At 44.5% G+C, this 20667-nt stretch overlaps 1 protein-coding gene across 1 annotated transcript in view; it reads left to right on the top strand.

The window, feature by feature from the left end:
* Positions 1–20667, top strand: part of LOC139226208 (dynein axonemal heavy chain 9-like) — a 373005-nt gene that overhangs the window by 275618 nt on the left and 76720 nt on the right. The window contains exons 39-40 of the mRNA XM_070856837.1: positions 9457–9622; positions 16686–16788. Of these exons, the coding sequence (XP_070712938.1) occupies positions 9457–9622; positions 16686–16788 (269 nt within the window). The remainder of the gene's footprint in view (positions 1–9456; positions 9623–16685; positions 16789–20667) is intronic.

A 20667-nucleotide genomic window follows, 5' to 3' on the forward strand; every position in this document is an offset into this window, starting at 1 on the left:
TTGAACTTTTAAGTTACAGGCAATCTGCCGACTGATCATTTTATTGACTCGGAGTCCCCAAGCGCCATTTAATAACAGTTCTAACTGTTAGCAGCAATCTAAATAGCATTAATTCAGCAAAATTTCCACTGCCATTGATTTTGATGGGCCGGAGTTATAAACTTTTCGGTGAGACTCCCGGCAGAGCAGCGAACATGTCCCAGGAAATTATGGGTTGGGATAAGTAACGGCGTAAGTCACTCGCCATCATTATCTGGAATTCCTGTACCATAATAATGATATACACCATGGGTATGGCATCACTATGATAATCCGGGCCATCACTACAAGAAGAATAAACGACTTCACTGAAGTTCTTGTTCTTTTGTCGGAGAATCGACTTTTACACTCAGGAAACGGGATTAAACAGGCTGAGTAGATAAGAGGGAGCAAATGTAAGAAAACAGATCTTCAGCTGCTCTCACAGGCTACATCTTGTATATGTTGAAAAAACCTCTTGTCTAGTGAAGTTGTCCGGTTACCCCGTGGGCTGGAGTTATTCATTTCCATTCCCTGAACTGCATCTGAAATGCTCAGCTCTGTGTTAATGCAATTCATTTGTACTGTTGGGAAATAATTTATTCAATATCCAGTGGTTCAAAAATTCTCTTTACAGTTACCATCTTGTCACTGAATCTCATTAAGCAGTGACTCATCCACGATAGATCTGCAAATGTCCTTTTAATTTTCGAGAGGGTGAAAGGCAGTTTGAATAAAAATTCCCCCAAAAATAGAGTCAAACCTGCACATCACCGGCAGACGTGCAAAGTGATCCGAAATGCAAGGGCAGTTCTCTCGTTATAATAACAAAAAGGATTCATCTCAGGCAGTCCAGTGCAAGGACAGGACGACAGTTTGGGGTTATTCCATCGTGCCATGTAGATCCCTGGACATGAAAGCTCTTCTTTCCTCCTGAAGCATGCACTGGCATTCTGAGAGGATTTCTGTGTTGGTAATAGGGGTCTATCTTTTTGAAATTTTCTTACATCATTTTACTTATGCGATCTGTTTTATCTTGGGCCTGTGGAAACAGCCATGATGCATGGTAAGGACACATTTTTCTCCCAACAAGCTTGGGTTCAATAGTGGCCAGCTTTCAGAGGTTCTCTATCCTCTATGCCTGGTCCCTATAGGTGCAATTTGCTCCTCATTCCCCTGTACGCACCCTCTATGTGGTGTAATGCATTTGCTGCATGGCTTCTTGCTTAAGAATTCATAGCAACACATTGCTATTAAGAACTAGTTGGTTTATTAACAGAGGTTTAACAATCACACTACATATTACCAGTTCATCCATTATGCTCACAACTGCATACCTCATCGTGGATGACCCAGACCCAATTGACTGGGGTTTTATTCTGTCTTGTGAATATCATGTGATTGGCTAAGCCACTCACAATGCAACAGCTCTGCAACTATTTTTGTAAGAATGTTTAAATCAAGTATCCCTTTTTTTAAGGGTACTAGAAACCACAAATCCAAATTAATGGGGAACTTTATCAAATTAAATTGAAATTCTGTTCCCAGGGGTGATGATGCACTCCAGTCCCTACCTCTTGTGGAAGGCTGCAAATGTACTGATGGATTTTTAGCTGGAAAGTGGGATTAGGCTGATTGCTCTTGCTCGGCCAGTGCGGACACAATGGGCCGAAATGGTCTCCTCCCGTGCTGTAAATATAGTTTTTTCTGATTCTATGATGACGAGGATGGGATTTGAACCTTCTCATGCAGAGCACAATTGTTTAGCAGTCCATCGTCTTAACCACTCGGCCACCTCGTCTTGGTGGTTCCACCAGCTCTACAACTATTTTGTGTAGATACAGTAATCAAGTGCCCCCTGATTAAAGTGGGGGTGGGGGGGGGAGGGGGTCACAGTCCAAAAACACAAATTATACAAGTGCCCCCTGGCTAAAAGTGGGGGGCACTAAAACCGACAAACTTAAACAGATTAAACTTTACACGTGGTTCAAATTAAAATTTGGTTGCCGGGGGTGATGATGCACTCCAGCCTCTCCGGCGCCCACCTCTCGCGGAAGGACGCGAGCCTACCGATGGACACTGCGTGCTCCATCTCCAGGGACACCCTGGCTCAGATGTAAGCACGGAAGAGAGGCAGGCAGTCGGGCTGAACGACCCCCTCAACAGCTCTACAACAATTTTGTTGTTAAACAAATATCAAGTGCCCCCTGATTAAAGGGGGGGGGGCACACTCCAAAAACTTTTCAAGTGCCCCTTTTTTTGTTTTGCTTTTTTTAGGGCAGTAAAAACACACATTATACAAGTGCCTCCTGGCTAAAGGTGGGAGGGGGGAGGCACTAAAAATCGGCACAATAAAGAAATTAAACTTTTAGACAAAACATCAAATTAAAATTTGGTTGCCGGGGGTTGATGATGCATTCCAGTCCCTCCGGTGCCCACCTCTCGCGGAAGGACACGAGCGTACCGATGGACACTGCGTGCTCCATCTCCAGGGACACCCTGGCTCAGATGTAAGCGCGGAAGAGAGGCAGGCAGTCAGGTTGAATGACCCCTCAACAGCTCTACAACTCTGTTAGTGAAGCAAAATTAAACATTTAAATCAAGTGACCCCCGATCTGGGAGACACTCGAAACATTTTTCACGTGCCCTTTTTTTTTGTTATTTTTGCTGATTTTTGTTTGTTTTTTTGGGGGTTTTTTTGGGCAGTAATACCACAGATATATATATATACAAGTGCCCCCTATAAAAGGGGAGGGGGACACTAAAACCGGCAATTAAAACAAATTAAACTTTAAAACATATAAAATCAAATAAAAATTTGGTTGCCGGGGGTAATAATGCACTCCAGTCCCTCCGGTGCCCACCTCTCACGGAAGGCCGCGAGCGTACTGGTGGACACCGCGTGCTCCATCTCCAAGGACACCCTGGCGCGGATGTACGCGCGGAAGAGAGGCAGGCAGACAGGTTGAACAACCCCTCAACAGCTCTACAAACCTGTGAGCATATTCACAGCTGCATACATCACATGGGGGAAATCTCCCTTCGCATCAATTCTGTTACTCAGTGCATGCCCTTGCAATGGGACTGCCATAGAAGGAAGCAGCTCTTGGCTCCCTGAAAAAGAGAGGGAAATTCCACATGGAAGTAGCAGATGGAGCAGGGGAGGGTAGTCTAACTGGTTGTTCTTGCCATTTCTGTTTATATGCTGAGACATTTGGGTTCCGACAAGAATTCAACATTGATTTCAGTGCCAGAGACAGCAGATTGTAGGGCTGCCCGTCAGTCAATGGTCCCTCTCCTGAGTGCAGCTCTAGCTATTCTTCCAGCCCTGAGAAACATAGAAACATAGAAAATAGGTGCAGGAGTAGCCATTCGGCCCTTCGAGCCTGCACCACCATTCAATAAGATCATGGCTGATCATTCACTTCAGTACCCCATTCCTGCTTTCTCTTCATACCCCTTGATCCCTTTAGCTGTAAGGGCCATATCTAACTCCCTCTTGAATATATCCAATGAACTGGCATCAACAACTTTCTGTGGTAGGGAATTCCACAGGTTAACAACTCTCAGAGTGAAGAAGTTTCTCCTCATCTCAGTCCTAAATGGCTTACCCCTAATCCTTAGACTGTGTCCTCTGGTTCTGGACTTCCCCAACATCGGGAACATTCTTCCTGCATCTAACCTGTCCAGTCCCGTAAGAATTTTACATGTTTCTATGAGATCCCCTCTTATCCTTCTAAACTCCGGTGAATACAGCCCAGTTGATCTAGTCTCTCCTCATATGTCAGTCCAGTCATCCCTGGAAGCAGTCTGGTGAACCTTTGCTGCACTCCCTCTATAGCAAGAATGTCCTTCCTCAGATTAGGAGACCAAAACTGAACACAATATTCCAGGTGAGGCCTCACCAAGGCCCTGTACAACTGCAGTAAGACCTCCCTGCTCCTATACTCAAATCCCTTAGCTATGAAGGCCAACATACCATTTGCCTTCTTTACCGCCTGCTGTACCTGCATGCCAACTTTCAATGACTGATGTACCATGACACCCAGGTCTCGTTGCACCTCCCCTTTTCCTAATCTTCCGCCATTCAGATAATATTCTGCTTTCGTGTTTTTGCCCCCAAAGTAGATAATCTCACATTTATCCACATTATACTGCAACTGCCATGCATTTGCTCACTCACCTAACCTGTCCAAGTCACCCTGCAGCCTCTTAGCAAGCTCCTCACAGCTCACACCGCCACCCAGCTTAGTGTCATCTGCAAACTTGGAGATATTACTTCAATTTCTTCATCTAAATCATTAATGTATATTGTAAATAGCTGGGGCCCCAGCACTGAGCCCTTCACTAGTCACTCCCTGCCATTCTGAAAATGACCCTTTATCCCGACTCTCTGTTTCCTGTCTGCCAACCAGTTCTCTATCCATGTCAGTACATTACCCCCAATATCATGTGCTTTAATTTTGCACACCAATCTCTTGTGTGGGACCTTGTCAAAAATTTTTTGAAAGTCCAAATACACCACATCCACTGGTTCTCGCTTGTCCACTCAACTACTTACATCCTCAAAAAATTCTAGAAGATTTGTCAAGCATGACTTCCCTTTCATAAATCCATGCCGACTTGGACCGATCCTGTCACTGCTTTCCAAATGCGCTGCTATTTCATCTTTAATAATTGATTCTAACATTTTCCCCACTACTGATGTCAGGCTAACCGATCTATAATTACCCGTTTTCTCTCCCTCCTTTTTTAAAAAGTGGTGTTACATTAGCTACCCTCCAGTCCATAGGAACTGATCCAGAGTCGATAAACTGTTCGAAAATGATCACCAATGCATGCACTATTTCTAGGGTCACTTCCTTAAGTACTCTGGGATGCAGACTATCAGGCCCCGGGGATTTATCTGCCTTCAATCCCATCAATTTCCCTAACACAATTTCCCACCTAATAAGGATTTCCTTCAGTTCCTCCTTCTCACTAGACCCTCGGTCCTCTAGTATTTCCGAAAGATTATTTGTGTCTTCCTTCGTGAATACAGAATCAAAGTATTTATTCAACTGGTCTGCCATTTCTTTGTTCCCCATTATAAATTCACCTGAATCTGACTGCAAGGGACCTATGTTTGTCTTCACTAATCTTTTCCTCTTCACATATCTATAGAAGCTTTTGCAGTCTGTTTTTATGTTCCCAGCAAGCTTCCTCTCATACTCTATTTTCCCCCTTCTAATTAAACCCTTTTTCCTCCTCTGCTGCATTCTAAATTTCTGCCAGTCCTCAGGTTTGCTGCTTTTTCTGGCCAATGTATATGCCTCTTCCTTGGATTTAACACTATCCTTAATTTCCCTTGTTAGCCACGGTTGAGCCACCTTCCCCGTTTTACTTTTACTCCAGACAGAGATGTACAATTGTTGAAGTTCATCCATGTGACCTTTAAATGTTTGCCATTGCCTATCCGCCGTCAACCCTTTAAGCCATTCTATACTAACCAATTAACGTCTCATACCATCGAAGTTACCATTCCTTAAGTTCAGGACCCTAGTCTCTGAATTAACTGTGTCACTCTCCATCTTAATAAAGTATTCTACCATATTATGGTCACTCTTCACCAAGGAGCCTTGCACAACAAGATTGCTAATTAGTCCTTTCGCATTACACATCACCCAGTTTAGGATGTCCAGCCCTCTAGTTGGTTCCTCGATATATTGGTCGAGAAAACCATCCCTAATACACTTCAGGAAATCCTCCTCCACCGTATTGCTACCAGTTTGATTAGCCCAAACTATATGTAGATTAAAGTCGCTCATGATAACTACTGTAACTTTATTGCACGCATCCCTAATTTCTTGTTTGATGCTATCCCCAACCTCACTACTATGGTTTGTTGGTCTGTACACAACTCCCACTAGTGTTTTCTGACCTTTGGTATTCCGCAGCTCCACCTATACAGGTTCCACATCATCCAAGCTAATGTCCTTCCTTACTATTGCGTTAATTTCCTCTTTAACCAGCAACGCCACCCCAGCTCCTTTTCCTTTCTGTCTATCGTTCCTGAATGTTGAATACCCCTGGATGTTGAGTTCCCAGCCTTGGTCACCCTGGAGCCATATCTCCGTGATGCCAATTATATCATATTCATTCATTGCTGCCTGTGCATTTCATTCGTCCACCATATTATGAATACTCCTCGCATTGAGGCACAGAGCCTTCAGGCTTGCCTTTTTAACACATTTTGCCCCTTTAGAATTTTGCTGTAATGTGGCCCTTTTTGATTTTTGCCTTGGGTTTCTCTGCCCTCAATTTTACTTTTCTTCTTTCTATCTTTTGCTTCTGCCTCCATTCTACTTCCCTCTGTCTCCCTGCCTAGGTTCCCATACCCCTGCCACATTAGTTTAACCCTTCCCCAACAGCACTAACAAACACTCCCCCTTAGGACATTGGTTCCGGTCCTGCCCAGGTGCAGACCGTCCGGTTTGTACTTGTCCCATCTCTCCCAGAACCGGTTCCAATGTCCCAGGAATTTGAATCCCTCCCTTCTGCACCACTACTCAAGCCACGTATTCATCTGAGCTATCCTGTGATTCCTACTCTGACTGGTAGCAATCCTGAAATTACTACCTTTTGAGGTCCTACTTTTTAATTTAACTCCTAACTCCCTAATTCACCTTGTAGGACCTCATTCCGTTTTTACCTATATCGTTGGTACCTGTATGCACCACGACTGTTCACCCTCCCCCTCCAAAATGTCCTGTTACCGCTCCCAGACATCCTTGACCCTTACACCAGGGAGGCAACATACCATCTTGGAGTCTCGATTGCGGCCACAGAAACGCCTATCTATTCCCTTTTACAATAGAATCCCAAACCACTATAGCTCTCCCACTTTTTTTCCTGCCCTCCTGTCCAGCAGAGCCACCCACGGTGCCATGGACTTGGCTGCTGCTGCCCTCCCCTGATGAGTCATCCCCCCCCCCAACAGTACCCAAGGTGGTGTATCTGTTTTGGAGGGGGATGACAGCAGGGGACCCCTGTACTACCTTCCTTCCACTGCTCTTCCTGTTGGTCTCCCATTCCCTATCTCTCTCTGTAACCTGAGCCTTCATTTTGCATTATTGCACATCCTCCCTGCAGCTTCCTCACTACAAAATCCATCCAAGTTCTGAAACTTTTCATTGACCCTTGGTTTTGTGTTACTGCGACAAAGTAAAGCACCAGAGAAAACCAACAATGTTATGGTGCAGGAAACGCCAATTCGAGAACCCAGGAAAAGACTGAAACACAAAAACAGACCCCGAAAAGTATAGGATAAAGGGGGAAACAATCACACAAAGCTACACCCGATACAAATACAGGGACACAAATAAAACAATGAGCCAATGGGGAAAATACAATGAAAAGATTAAAGATTAGAAAATGGATTTGAAATTACAAGCCGGTGGTGTTTAGTGAGCTGTCATCACTGGGAGCAGTGTTCATTTTCATCCTCAGCGACAGGACAAATAAAACCATTGAGTTCCTCACCCGAAAAACATGAGGCCATTTCTTACAATACTTCCTACTCCGATGGATTTAATAACACCCACTGGTTCTGGTTAGGGGCTTTGCATTTCATCAAATACCCTTTTACAGTATCATTTTTAAGGTTTATGATATTCTAACATCATACAGTCTGGTGGTTTTTGTCATTTTTCTTTTATTCAGCATATACTTTGCTCATTAGGAACATTAGGACTTTTTGAGCCCACTGTAAAAATCTTGGGATCTGCACATTATGTTTACAAAAGATGATGTTTAACAGTTCATGTGTCAGCCAGGTTGTAGTACAGCTTCGAAAATTCACCTCAGTTCTCCTCTCCCACCTCCACTCACTCCCCACTTGTAGGAATTTGACTCAACTCCAATTGGATACACATTATAGTGCATGAGCGATAGTTTACAGAACCAAGCAGAGAGTACATCACCTGCCCCGTCCTGGGTAGAAGGCGTGTCACTTGATGTTACGTGACAGGTTTGTTCCCTTCCTTGTGGGTGTTTTGCCTCTCGCCTCGGAATCCTTCTATACAAAACAGCCTGAATGCTCGTCCTTTACACACCAGAAAACAGAACTACACAAAGCCTAATCCAATCAGCACATACCACACTTAACTCTCTTGTCTCCCACTTAATGTCCCTGCTCTGATCTCATCACTGTGCATGCATGCCTGCACCAATTAGACTCCTGATCAGGTCCTGTCTTCCTCGTATTGTAAGAACATAAGAAAGAACATAGGAAATAGGAGCAGGAATAGGCCATATGACCTCTCCAAGCCTGCTCTGCTATTCAGTAAGATCGTAGCTGATCTTCGCACTCATCTCCACTTTCCCGTCTGATCCCCATATTCCTTGATTCCCTTCAAGTCCAAAAACCTATCGATCTCAGCCTTGAATTTACTCAATGACTGAGCATCCACAGCCCTTTCGGGTAGAGAATTCCAACGGTTCACGCTCTGAGTGAAGAAATTTCTCCTCATCTCAGTCCTAAATGGCCGACCCCTTATCCTGAGACTATGTCCCCTGGTTCTAGACTCTCTAGCTGGGGAAATATAATTTTGAACATCTCTACTAAATCTCTTCTTAACATTCTCTGCTCTAAGGGGAACAATCCCAGCATCTCTAGTCTCTCCACATCATTGAAATCCCTCATGCTGAAGTCATAAGAACATAAGAACATAAGAAATAGGAGCAGGATTAGGCTATTTGGCCCCTCAAGCCTGCTCTGCCATTTAATAAGTTCATGGCTGATCTGATCCTGGGCTCAGCTCCACTTCTCTGTCTGCTCCCCATAGCCCTTCACTCCCTTATCGCTCAAAAATCTGTCTATCTGCACCTTAAATATATTCAATGATCCAGACTCCACAACTCTCTGGGGCAGAGAATTCCACAGATTTAAGAGAAGAAATTCCTCCTCATCTCCTTTCCTACAAAGTCTCCACTTTTTCCCTGTTCCCCATTATTAATTCCCCAGTCTCATCCTCTACGGGACCAATGTTTACTTTAGCCACTCTCTTCCTGAATGGCCTATGCCAGCTCCTACTTCTTATGTTGTTATAGCTCCTATAGGAGTTATGGCAGGAGACCGATAGAAGCCTCAGCCCCAGAATTTATGTGCCACTATATATATTTTCCTTTCGATCACTTGTATTTTTATTTTTGCTGAGGGATTGAAAAACAAATTGACTAAAAGCCGTCAAATCAACCTGAAAGAGAATGAAGCAAAGTGCGTGAGACCAAAGTTCAGACAGCGCTCATCTCTATTTGCAGCCGTGGGTACTTTGCCTCCCTGGGAATGTAATGCTAACTCTATTGATGTGGGGAGCCATGCTGCTTCTTCAGTTGAGTGGTTGGACATTTGAGTTCCCCTGAGTTCCACAGTGACATTTGCAGTTTATGTTTTTGTAGCCATACTGGAAAAGCCCCTGGAGAAGAAGGCTGGTAGGAACTACGGGCCGCCTGGTTCCAAGAGACTGATCTACTTTATCGATGACATGAACATGCCTGAAGTTGACACTTACGGTACTGTTCAGCCACATACACTTATCAGGCAACATTTGGATTACAGTCACTGGTAAGTAGTCCTCAGATACTGGAGCAAATGTTCTCCTTAATGCATAATATCTTTGTAAAGCATCAAAAATGAAGTACTGGATGAATGGGGCATAGATTTGTCTTGGGATGGTCGCGCAAACTGGGCGATAGCGAATCAGCAGCAAGTTTTACACTGACAGGTTTTCAGTCAGAATGCAAAACCGGCTGTCAATTCACTGTTACTTCACCGCCCATGACCAAATTTATACCCCAATGTTTTTGTGTTGTTGAAGGTGAGGATTACTATCATTTGTTAAATGACAACATTTTCCTTTTTTAATATATTCAGTCCTATAGTAACATAACATATTCATACAAAAGCAAAATACAGCGGATGTTGCAATCTGGAATAAAAACAGAAAATGCAGGAAATCTCAGCGGGTCAGGCCGCATCTGTGGAGAGGAAGCAGAGTTAACGTTTCAGGTTGATGATCTTTTGTTAACTCTGCTTCCTCTCCACAGATGCTGCCTGACCTGCTGAGGTTTCCAGCATTTTCAGTTTTTAGAACATTCATAATCGGGCCCAGGGGCCCTTTGTGTTCTAACCTCTCTGAACTTGTGGTCTTTGACAGAATTGCGGCTTCTGAGCCTTGCCTTCCAAGTGTCAGCTTGTTTTATTTGACAACGTACTTGTTGCGGTCTGAAGGATATGGGTTGAAGCCTTACTTCATGACTTGAGCGCATAATCCAGATTGACATTTGAATGCAATACTGAAGGAGTACTGCATTGTTGAGGGTACAATCTCTTGGGACAAAATGTTACACTGAGGCACCATGTGCCTCTTAGGAAGGACATAAAAAATCCCATGGCACTATTTGAAGAAGATAAGGAAATTTTCCAGTGTCCAAGCCAAAGTTCCTCTCTTGACCAACATCATCAAAAGAAAAACGCTATATCTGGTTGCACATATGTTCTAGCCTTAAAGATTGAAGATCTGGTCAACTTACTTTACTTTGGCCCAGAATTTGTCCTCAATCTTAGAAAAGCATCTCCAACTTCACCTGTGTGGCAATCCCAGCTTCCACATCAATGTTGCTCTCTAAATGAGATGGTTTCTTTCGTGCCAGTTACTGCCAAATTCTGGCCACTGCCAAATGGATTTAGACTTGTTAAACTCACAAACACAAGACCCCCTGCTCGTGCTGCCAACTCTCAGAGTAAGGGTTCCATGCAGCCAGCTACAAGCTGAATGTAAAATTGTCTGAATTCTCTTAAACCCGCTTTCCAGAAGACCCACTTTCAGCAGGTCCTCTTAGCAAGGCCTGTCGGTTTTAAATTCGGCACGCAACAGCTGTTTCCGGGAACCAGTGATATTGCTGCCATTCTCACTTAGCTTTAGGGCCCTTACACATGGGAGAGAGGAAGAAAGGGAGAGACAGACACAAAGGGGGTCATTTTAATCTAACTCGGCGGGCGAGAATCTGACGGGATCAGGTGAAATGCAAGTTTTCCACTGTGACACCATTACTCTCCATTGACTTCGGTGGAGAATAAAATTAGGCAGAGAGTACTTCCCAGGTCACAGCCGGATGCACAGTAAAGCTCCCAATATTCTACCCCAACAGTATGTCTTGGGAAAGTGCATTCCCCCACCACACTAATAGGGACATAGGATGTGCCAGCTAAAAAAAGACCAAGGCCCATCTAGTTCACCTTCTACTCTCCTGGTAGTCACACGATACAATAATTGAGTTGCTGACTAATCGTGGCAATAAACCTCCATCAATGATTCTACAACAGACCTGGACATGACACAAGGTAAACCCCAGTGGTGGAGAGCTTTGGGGACCATAGGTCCAAAGTTCCTGTTCCTCCCAAACATGCTTCATTTACCATATCATAGGCTCGAACCTCCACTTTTATTGCATGCTTAATGCCCACTTAACGCCCATTTTACCAATGAAATGATGCATAACGCCCATATATCGCCCATTTTGGCACAAAATGGAAACTGGCGGGCATTTTTCTGAAACTTATCACCGAGCGTTACTTTCCCCATGTGCTTAACGCCGGGAAAAAATATTACCGCCCGCCCAGATTTTTTGGGCGGAATCATCAGAATGGGCAAAATCAACGCCCATAATATCGCCCAGTGTTACTTTCCGCACTGATTTAACACCGAGATTCAATATTAACGCCCGCCCACTGTTTTTTTGTCATAAAGAGCATATTTACCGAAACTAGCGGCCATGAGATCGCTCAGTGTCAATTTCACCATCTCGCGCACATACTGCCCACAATATTGCTCGTCCAAAAACGCCCAGAAAAAGTGGAACTAACCGGAACTAATCACAGCGTTATGGACGCCATGTTCTACATCACATGTCGCATCCTTTAAAAGGTTGCTGTGCTTCAACCTCGGTGGAGTTCGGATGTACTCTGCAGGTCATTGGAGTTAATATAAGCATCTCTACAAACATCTTGACCATACAGTGACCAATTGGAATTGAATAGGTGTCTTCATCGGGACATTCCTTGTTTGTGACCAATCGGTGGAAAACAGAGAGCTACTGCAATGGAGCCTGTCCTTTCTCACCCTCACTTGGTGACCAATTACATGCAGCAGACTCGACATCGCCAATAGGAATGCTCCATTGTGCCCAATGTAAGACATGACAGACTGATGAGGAGGACCAGACGTTACACCGCCCCCGCAAGCACAAGGAGAAGCATTCTTACCTCGACTTGCCCGACATCACTTGCCTTCGGAGACTGCGCTTCCACAAAGAGGTTATCACTGAGGTATGCCAGCTGATAAGGGGAGATCTGCAGCCTGCCAGCACCATCAGTACTGCACTGTCCGTCAAGGTCAAAGTCACCGTGGCACTGTCGTTCTACGCCTTGGGTTCTTTTCAGGCCACAGCTGGAGACATTTACAGACTTTCTCAGCATGCCACACATCGCTGCATTAGACAGGTCACTGAAGCCCTGTACGCACGCAGGAGGGACTTGATCAGCTTCCCTATGACCAGGGAGGTACAGAGTGAGAGGGCTCTAGGATTCTCCAGAAGTGCAAACTTCCCCAAGGTGCAAGGAGCGATGCAGGCACCTTTTCAGGGTGCAGAGGTTTTCAGGAACCGCAAGGGATTCCACTCACTGAATGTCTAACTCGTTGTCGACCACCAGCAAATTATACTGGCAGTGAATGCTCAATTTCCGGGCAGCATCCATCCTGCGTGAGAGCACTGTATCTGATTTGTTTAACAACTTTTTAATAACAATCAGCCACAAGGTTAGTGCTGGATGTTGGTGACAAAGGATATGGCCTCGCCACCTGGCTGATGACCCTCCTGTGTGACACAAACACCAAAGCCGAGAGGCAATACAAAGAGAGCCACAGAGCAACTCGCAATATTGTGGAGAAAACCATTGGAGTGCTTTAGATGCCTGGACCACTCAGGAGGCGAGCTCCAATACCACCCTGAGCAGGTAGCTCAATTCGTGGTGGCATGCTCCATGCTGCACAACTTGACTATCAAGAGGTGACAAGACTTGCCTGATGAGTCTGAAAGTCCACCTCACCAGAGAGAGGAAGAGGAGGATGAGGAGGCGGACGCTGACATCGGCTCAGACAATCAGGCTGATGCTGAAGCCATGCCCCCGCCCCCCTGTAAACCGCATGAAAGGGCCCGTGGTGGCATGATAGCTGCAAGAGCCTTACATCCGGAGCGTACCAATGATCGCTTTGCCTGAAAGAATGTTGGTGTTATTTACAAGGCTGACACACTGCTGGGTGTGCAGGTGATACATTAATGGTGGGCATCATTTTGGTGACAGTTAAAGTTTAAGTTGATTGAAGTTAAGTGTAATTATACCCTTTGATAAGGAATCACCAGTGTGTAACGGTGCAGCTGTCTGAGCCAATGCGCTACAAGGTTTTGTTAAATAAAAAACATTTAAACTGAACATTGGTCTGAAATCATCAGTATTTCTGTACAAGCCAACCCTTCCCCGCCTCCCCCCCCCCGCTTCTCCTCCCCACCTCTACCCTTCCCATTCCCCTCCTGACTCCAAGTCGCCTGGTGGAGGAGGTCCTCAGGCAATGCTTCATTGGCGGGGGGGGTGGCTGACGTCCGAAACGCTGCTTGGACGGTATGGGAGAGGATGGTCCTGAGGTGGGAACATTCTCCGAGCCAGAAGCAAGATGTTGCTGCTGGCTCTCGTGTGGTTGGCAATGGGGGTGCGGCACCTTGGGGTGCAGTGCCACGCTCCAGGACCACTGGGAGCCCTCTGTCACCAGTGTTCCTGGCTACCAGCTCCAGGGCCTTCTCCATCCCTTCCATGTTATATCTTATTTGTTGGACAAAAACTCGGTGCCAACTATGTTCTTGGTGCTTTTTGCTACTGGTGAATCTCCCTCGTGCCTCCCACAACAGCCAAACAAGCACACACCGCAGCCACACATGCTTTCAGTCCCTCTGAGCTCCCTCTCTCTCTCTCTGTCTCCTCTTCTGTGCATGTCATGATGATCCTTGACCTCCTAAATCGCAGTAATCGAGCATTGCCATGCCGTTGCTAAGGACGGCCACACTTTACGGCAGAAGGTCAAAAAAATTTAACGCTACCGCCCATTTCATATCGCTCGCGGTAATGCCCATTTTCAAAAATGGAGACTAGGTGCTTTGAGAATGGGCTAGAAGCCGGCGATCTGAAAACCTTTTTTACCGCCCACGCCGGAAATAACACCAATTTTTGGGCGATAAGCACAAAAGTGGAGGTTCTAGCCCCATGTCTCAAAGAACCCAAACTGTATTCCAAGATGCTATTTGCTGAAAGAAATCTGTGTGATTTGCATTTCTATTTCAACAATGCCTTCCCTTCAGACCGTGTGATTAAGATGGCCAATTTAGTATCAATTACTGCTGTAGATTTGTCTGTATTAAGAGCTGGGTTGACACTGTTCCAAACTCATTTCACATAGGACTCAGGAAAAGAAAGGACATTTCTATGTCTGGGCTGTATTCCAAGGGAAGGGTCCTAAAGGCGAAAACATTATGCTCTTATTCACCATTCTACCTGATTGCTGCTAACTCAGAATTATTCTCAATAAATTGTTCCTTTCTGTTGCCTGGGATTGACCTCATTTCCAAACTGAATATCGAGCAGGAAGTCAATATGAAATAATGCCAATGTATATTTTTACACATTTGTTTCAATATTTCTTCTAGTTATTACTTTAGAGCAAGAGTCAGCTAAATTAAACCTAGAACATGGTGATGCAGTGTGGTGAGGAAGAGTCACTGAAAAGTCTGATAGTTTAAGTATTGTTGGGATCTGTCAAGTTTACAAATGGCACTAAAACTGGCTGCAGCTTTATAAGGGGTCTGAGATATATGCAGGAACTGGTACATATTCTAAATTAGCTTCCAAAGGTTAGCAAGCAAGAACTGCAGCTGTTCGAATGTTAACATTTTGAAGGCTGTTTTTCCACAACAATTTTCCAAATCGATATGGGGTGTTGCTCACGGTGAGTCAGTCTATGCTCTTTATAACAATGAGGTGTTAGCAGCAAAGTGTGAACGGAAAAGGGTTACAAGTAAATATGACACTTATGGAATTGAGCGCTGCTCTCATCATCATCATCTTCATAGGCGGTCCCTCGAAATCGAAGAAGACTTGCTTCCACTCTAAAAGTGAGTTCTTAGGTGACTGAACAGTCCACTATGGGAATTGCAGACTCTGTCACAGATGGGCCAGACAGTCATTGAAGGAAAGGGTGGGTGGGGAGCCTGGGTTGACGCATGCTCCTTTCGCTGCCTGCGCTTGCTTTCTGCATGCTCTCGGCGACGAAACTCGAGGTGCTCAGCACCCTCCCGGATGCTCTTCCTCCACTTAGGGCAGTCTTTGGCCAGGGACTCCCAGGTGGCGGCGGGTATGAGGCTTTGAGGGTGTCCTTGAAACGTTTCCTCTGTCCACCTGGGCACTCGCTTGCTGTGTAGGAGTTCCGAGTAGAGTGTTTGCTTTGGGAGTCATGTGACAGGCATGCGAACAATGTGGCCCATTCTAAACATAATGTGGCCCATTATGTACATTATAAACATCACGCAAGATCGTGAGGATTCCTCTAGTTCACTACTTTAATTCACTGTATTCAATCCAATATTCCTCTCACAACCAACATCACCAAAAACAAATTAACTGGTCATTCACCTGAGGGGTGACCTAATAGAAGTCTTTAAAATTATGAAAAGCTTTGATAGAGTGGATACAGAGAGAATGTTTCCACTTGTGGGGAAGAGCATAACCAGAGGCCATCAATATAAGATAGTCACCAAGAAATCCGATAGGGAATTCAGAAGAAACTTATTTACCCAGAGAGTGATGAGAATGTGGAACTCGCTACCACAGGGAGTGGTTGAAGCAAATAATGCATTTAAGGGGAGACTAGACAAGCATATGAGGGAGAAGCAAATGCAGAGTTATGTTGATAGATTTAGATGAGGAAAGACGGGAGGAGGCTCGAGTGGAGCATAAACGCCGACTTGGACTGGTTGGGCCCAGTGGCCTGTTTCTGTGCTGTATATTCGATGTAATCTCATTTGCTCTTCCTAGCTGCCACACTCACATATAAACAGAAAATTCTGGATACACTCAGCAGTTCAGGCAGCAACTTTGGAGAGAGAAGCAGTGTTAACATTTCAGGTCCATTACCTTTTATCAGAACTCTAATGAAAGGTCATTGACCTGAAACATTAACTCTGTTTCCGTCTCCACAGATGCTGTCTGACCTGCTGAGTGTTTGCAGCATTTACTGTTTATATGTGAGTGAGACTGATGCTGACACTGGGAGAAAAAAGTGGAAAAATGTTTTCTTCTCCAGCACAGACATGCCTTTGCTCAGAAAGTTAGCTTCAAATGTGAAGGTTGATTTGAAAACTCTTGAGTTGTGATATATATATATAAATATCCTAAAGTTGTGAAAGTTGCTATATGAATGCAAGTTCTTTCAATTATATACATGTTATTTTATTCAGCTTGTGATTACCCATTTAGTCAAGCAGCTTGTCAGCACTAGCATTGTTTTTTTAAAATCTTTTACCAGGTACGACCGAACCAAGCTTTCACTGAAAGAGATTCACAACGTGCAGTATGTGTCCTGTATGAATCCCACTTCTGGCAGTTTCACCATCAACCCTCGCCTGCAGGTGTGTTGAAGGATTTCATTTTTGCCGTTGTTTACAAAGCCAGTTCAGTGAAGACACGAGGAATGCAAAAGTTAGTTCGGTAATACAGCAATAAGGACCTTTGCCTGAAGCGTGTGGAGTGCAAAGCAGGTTCAGATCACACTGCTAGCTTGTTGTGAATCCGAATGCATCATCGGGGGTTGACATTAAAATACGTCAGGCTCAGTTGAACGACATGATGCCAGCATGAGGGACTTCCATCTCCATTATTGCTCTCCCCCCACCTAACCCCAATGAGAGTGTCACATGATGCACAGGGAGGGTAGTGGTAGGCTGAGGTAAATTGCCGACGTGGAGGGGGGGGGGGGTAAGAAGAGATTATTTACAATGATTTAGGGCACCCTATAGATTATGGCACTCTGAGCCTAAGAAAAGAGAGATTAGCAGAACAACTTTAGGACATTTGCTTCTTACTAGCAGCTGATTTAGGAGTGACATGGGTGGTTGCCATGGAAACTGCCGAGGCAGGGAAAGACATCTCTGGCACGGGGAGGGCTGAAGAGTTGTAGATAATAAAGTGTATTCTCATAAAAATACAAACAATCCATAAACCACATCCCTCGCAATCTGCTGATGCTGTTATTCTGTTCTGGAATTTATTTAGTTGCTGCACTCGATGCCCACAGTTTTTGGTAGGATAGAGTTGCTGTTCCCAGATTTACAATATGTAAATCACTTACTGACAGAGATCTATAATGCCATAATCATGTCCCATAACTTACAGGATGGGCACAGAATTGATTACTGCGCGAAGCTTGCTGAGTGCAGCAATCAATCGCATACTGGCGCCCACAAGTCAAGACGATGTCAACTCTCCACAAACTGTAATCATTGCTACTGCATCTCTCTCATCTTCCCTGTTTAAAGAATTAGCCTGATGTCTGTGAAATCCATACATGTCACAGCAGGAATTATGCGAAGACAGGCCCTCTGTGAAGAAAAGTTTGGAGGAGCATTTAGATTTTTGATGGCAAGGGAGAGATGCAGTGGGGAGGATTACTCTTCTACTTAAAGGGGTAGTACTTTCTACCTGATGCCTGAAAACACAAGCCATGGGAGGTGCTGCATCATCCTCAGCTGTCACAGGGTCAGGCGTTTCCAGCTTGGTTCCCAAGCCAGTCCATGAATACAAGTACTCAAGGATTCAGGTCCAATCTCCACCTCATTGGAGAGGTTCTAAAGGGAAGGAGAGCTGTAATGGTGGGTTTCTGAGCTTAATGTGAGTTTCTGAGCTGTAAGGTGGGTTTCTGAGCTGTAATGATAGGTTTCTGAGCTGTAATGGTGGGTTTCTGAATTTAATGATGGGGTTTCTGAGCTGTAATGGTGGTTTTCTGAGCTGTAATGGTGGGTTTCTGTGATGTTAGAAAATTGGTATTTCATAAAAATTAAAAAATATGGGCTAAATGTTCGACCTGTTAATAGTCTATGAAGGAAAAAGCTACCTATATTTCTGATATTTTTCCAGAGAGAAAACATTGAGTAAGTTCAGTGCATGATTCACGTATTGTGCCACACATGTCACACAGTTAAGAGGTTGCTTTTCATAGGGCACCTTGCCAATGGTCAATTCTTTAGAGCAGCCTCTATATTCCCATTTTTTGTTTGAAAGAGTTCAGAAATCCAAGCGAAGGGCCATTGTCAAGGCCCATAGTGCAGGTGCTATGGACATTGAAAGGAGTAAAAGAGAAGCTGATGTAAATCAAGTAGAGAAACTAGTTTGGTTTTTAAAAGCCTGATTATATGAAAAAAGGGAAAACTGAAGGAAGTAACAGGTTTCGGGATTCCGCAATAGAAAGAGTTTTGATATGAAACTGTCGGTCCTTGACAGCACCTCCCAAATCCGCGACCTCCAGCACCTAGAAGAACAAGGGCACCAGGAGCATGGGAGCACCATCACTTCTAAGTTCCACTGCAAAAATCTCACACCAGCCCGACTTGGACCTATATTGCTGTTCCTTCGTGATCGCTGGATCAAAATCCCAGAACTCCCTTCCCAACAGTATTGTGGGAGCACCTTCACATACAGACTGCACTGGTTTAAGAAGCTCACCACCACCACCATCCCAAGGGCAAGTAGGGATCGACAACAAATGCCAGCGATGCCCATATCCCAAAAATGAATTAAAAGAAAGCAGTGAGGATGTGGGGAGAAGAACCAGCTGATAGGGAAGGGGGAAAAAAAAACAAGGAAAGCTAAGAGTGGTGACCAAGGAGAAAAGCAATGGCCAAAACAATTTGGAATGATGAAACATGTCACGGTTCCACTTGATGCATTATTTGTCCAATAGGAGGATCTGAATCGACCTCGTTAACTACTGTGCTGTACATTATATTTTATGGTCAGGCCTCTCTATTTTACATTGATCATGAGGCACATGCCCCTGATGCTATCAGCTATTTATCAGTGGCACTGATTAGACAGCAGGAATGCACAGAGGTCGTAATCAGTGACTGTGGTTTATCTGGATGGAATACATCAAAATCCATTTTTATTGCTTAGTATTTTCAGGGATTCTTACCACAGTTTTGGGGATCAGGTTCCTGGTTTTACTGGTACTCTGAAAGCGAACGGTTATCGTTCTTTATAAACAAGCACGATACTGACTGGCCTACATCACTGCATGGCTTGAATGAGGGCTACACTACGGGTTTAAACAAAGATTAAATGGTGTCCTGGATTAGACACTGTTAACGCGGGTACTTAAAAAAAACTACATACTGAGCAGCGGCATTGGAAACACTTTCAGGTTGTTCACGGCTAGACCTCTGTACCTAGCTGTTAGTAGCTGTCAACAGGCAGAAAATGGTTGCTACACATTTGCACTGGAAACGGTTTCCACACAACCTGAAAGGGGAACCTTCGGCAAGGCCAGTACCTGTGGAGCCGTTGAAATCCAGATTGCATAAGCTTACTGTGGTGGTTTGTGCACATTATGCCTAATAGAAATTCCAGCCCCAGACCACAGCCCACATAGAGGGTGAAGCAGCAGAGCAGGCAAGTTCACTTTTGAAAACTATTACTTCCCTGTATTTGGGAGGATTTCCACCATTTACCATCAAAATATGTGTTTTCGAAAATTCATTTAAAATGTTGCCACGGGCCGGAGGGAATCTTCCTCCCCTGAAGATGCCGAGGCACTGAGAAGCAGCGACAGTGAGGGAAAAAGGAACATTCTTTTCATTGGCAGCAATACAGATAGAACCAGAGAGCAGCAAATGTGACAGCTTTTTATCTTGCGCAGCTCACACGTTGCCTGTTCCCACGAGACATCCCGAACTCCCTGATTGTCAATTGTATTCTGTAACTCCATAAACTGCAGCCTTGCTTATACATTTTCCAACACCAAGAGTCTCTTTTCTAGATTTTAATATATATTTTCAATTAAAATAAAATGTGTTTATTACCATGAGCATTGCTTGTGCTGGGGAATGGAAAAATCCCTATTTGAGGAACTTAGTGTATGATTCAAGCTCCTCCAGGTGAGGTATGGAAAAGAAGAAAGACTTGGATTTATATAGCGCCTTTCACAACTCAAAGTGCTTTACAGCCAATTAAGTACTTTTGGAGCGTAGTCACTGTTGGAATATGGGTAAAGCACGCCAATGCAGAGTAAAACTACTTCTACTCTGCCCCAACAACATCTCTCAGCTCCAACCTCCAGTCACTGCCATCTACTGCACTAACATGACCTCTTTTTTTCTCTCTATTTCCTCACCATTCTGTAGCCTCTCTCTGTGACAGGCAGTGTTGTGCTGTAGGTCCATGTTGACCAGGGACTGCATCAAGACTGTACAAGTTATTTACATATGGGGCTATGCCTCTAATTAAATGGGCAGCAC

This window comes from Pristiophorus japonicus, chromosome 16 (genome assembly GCF_044704955.1).
Source record: "Pristiophorus japonicus isolate sPriJap1 chromosome 16, sPriJap1.hap1, whole genome shotgun sequence".
NCBI classification, from domain to species: Eukaryota; Metazoa; Chordata; class Chondrichthyes; family Pristiophoridae; genus Pristiophorus; species Pristiophorus japonicus.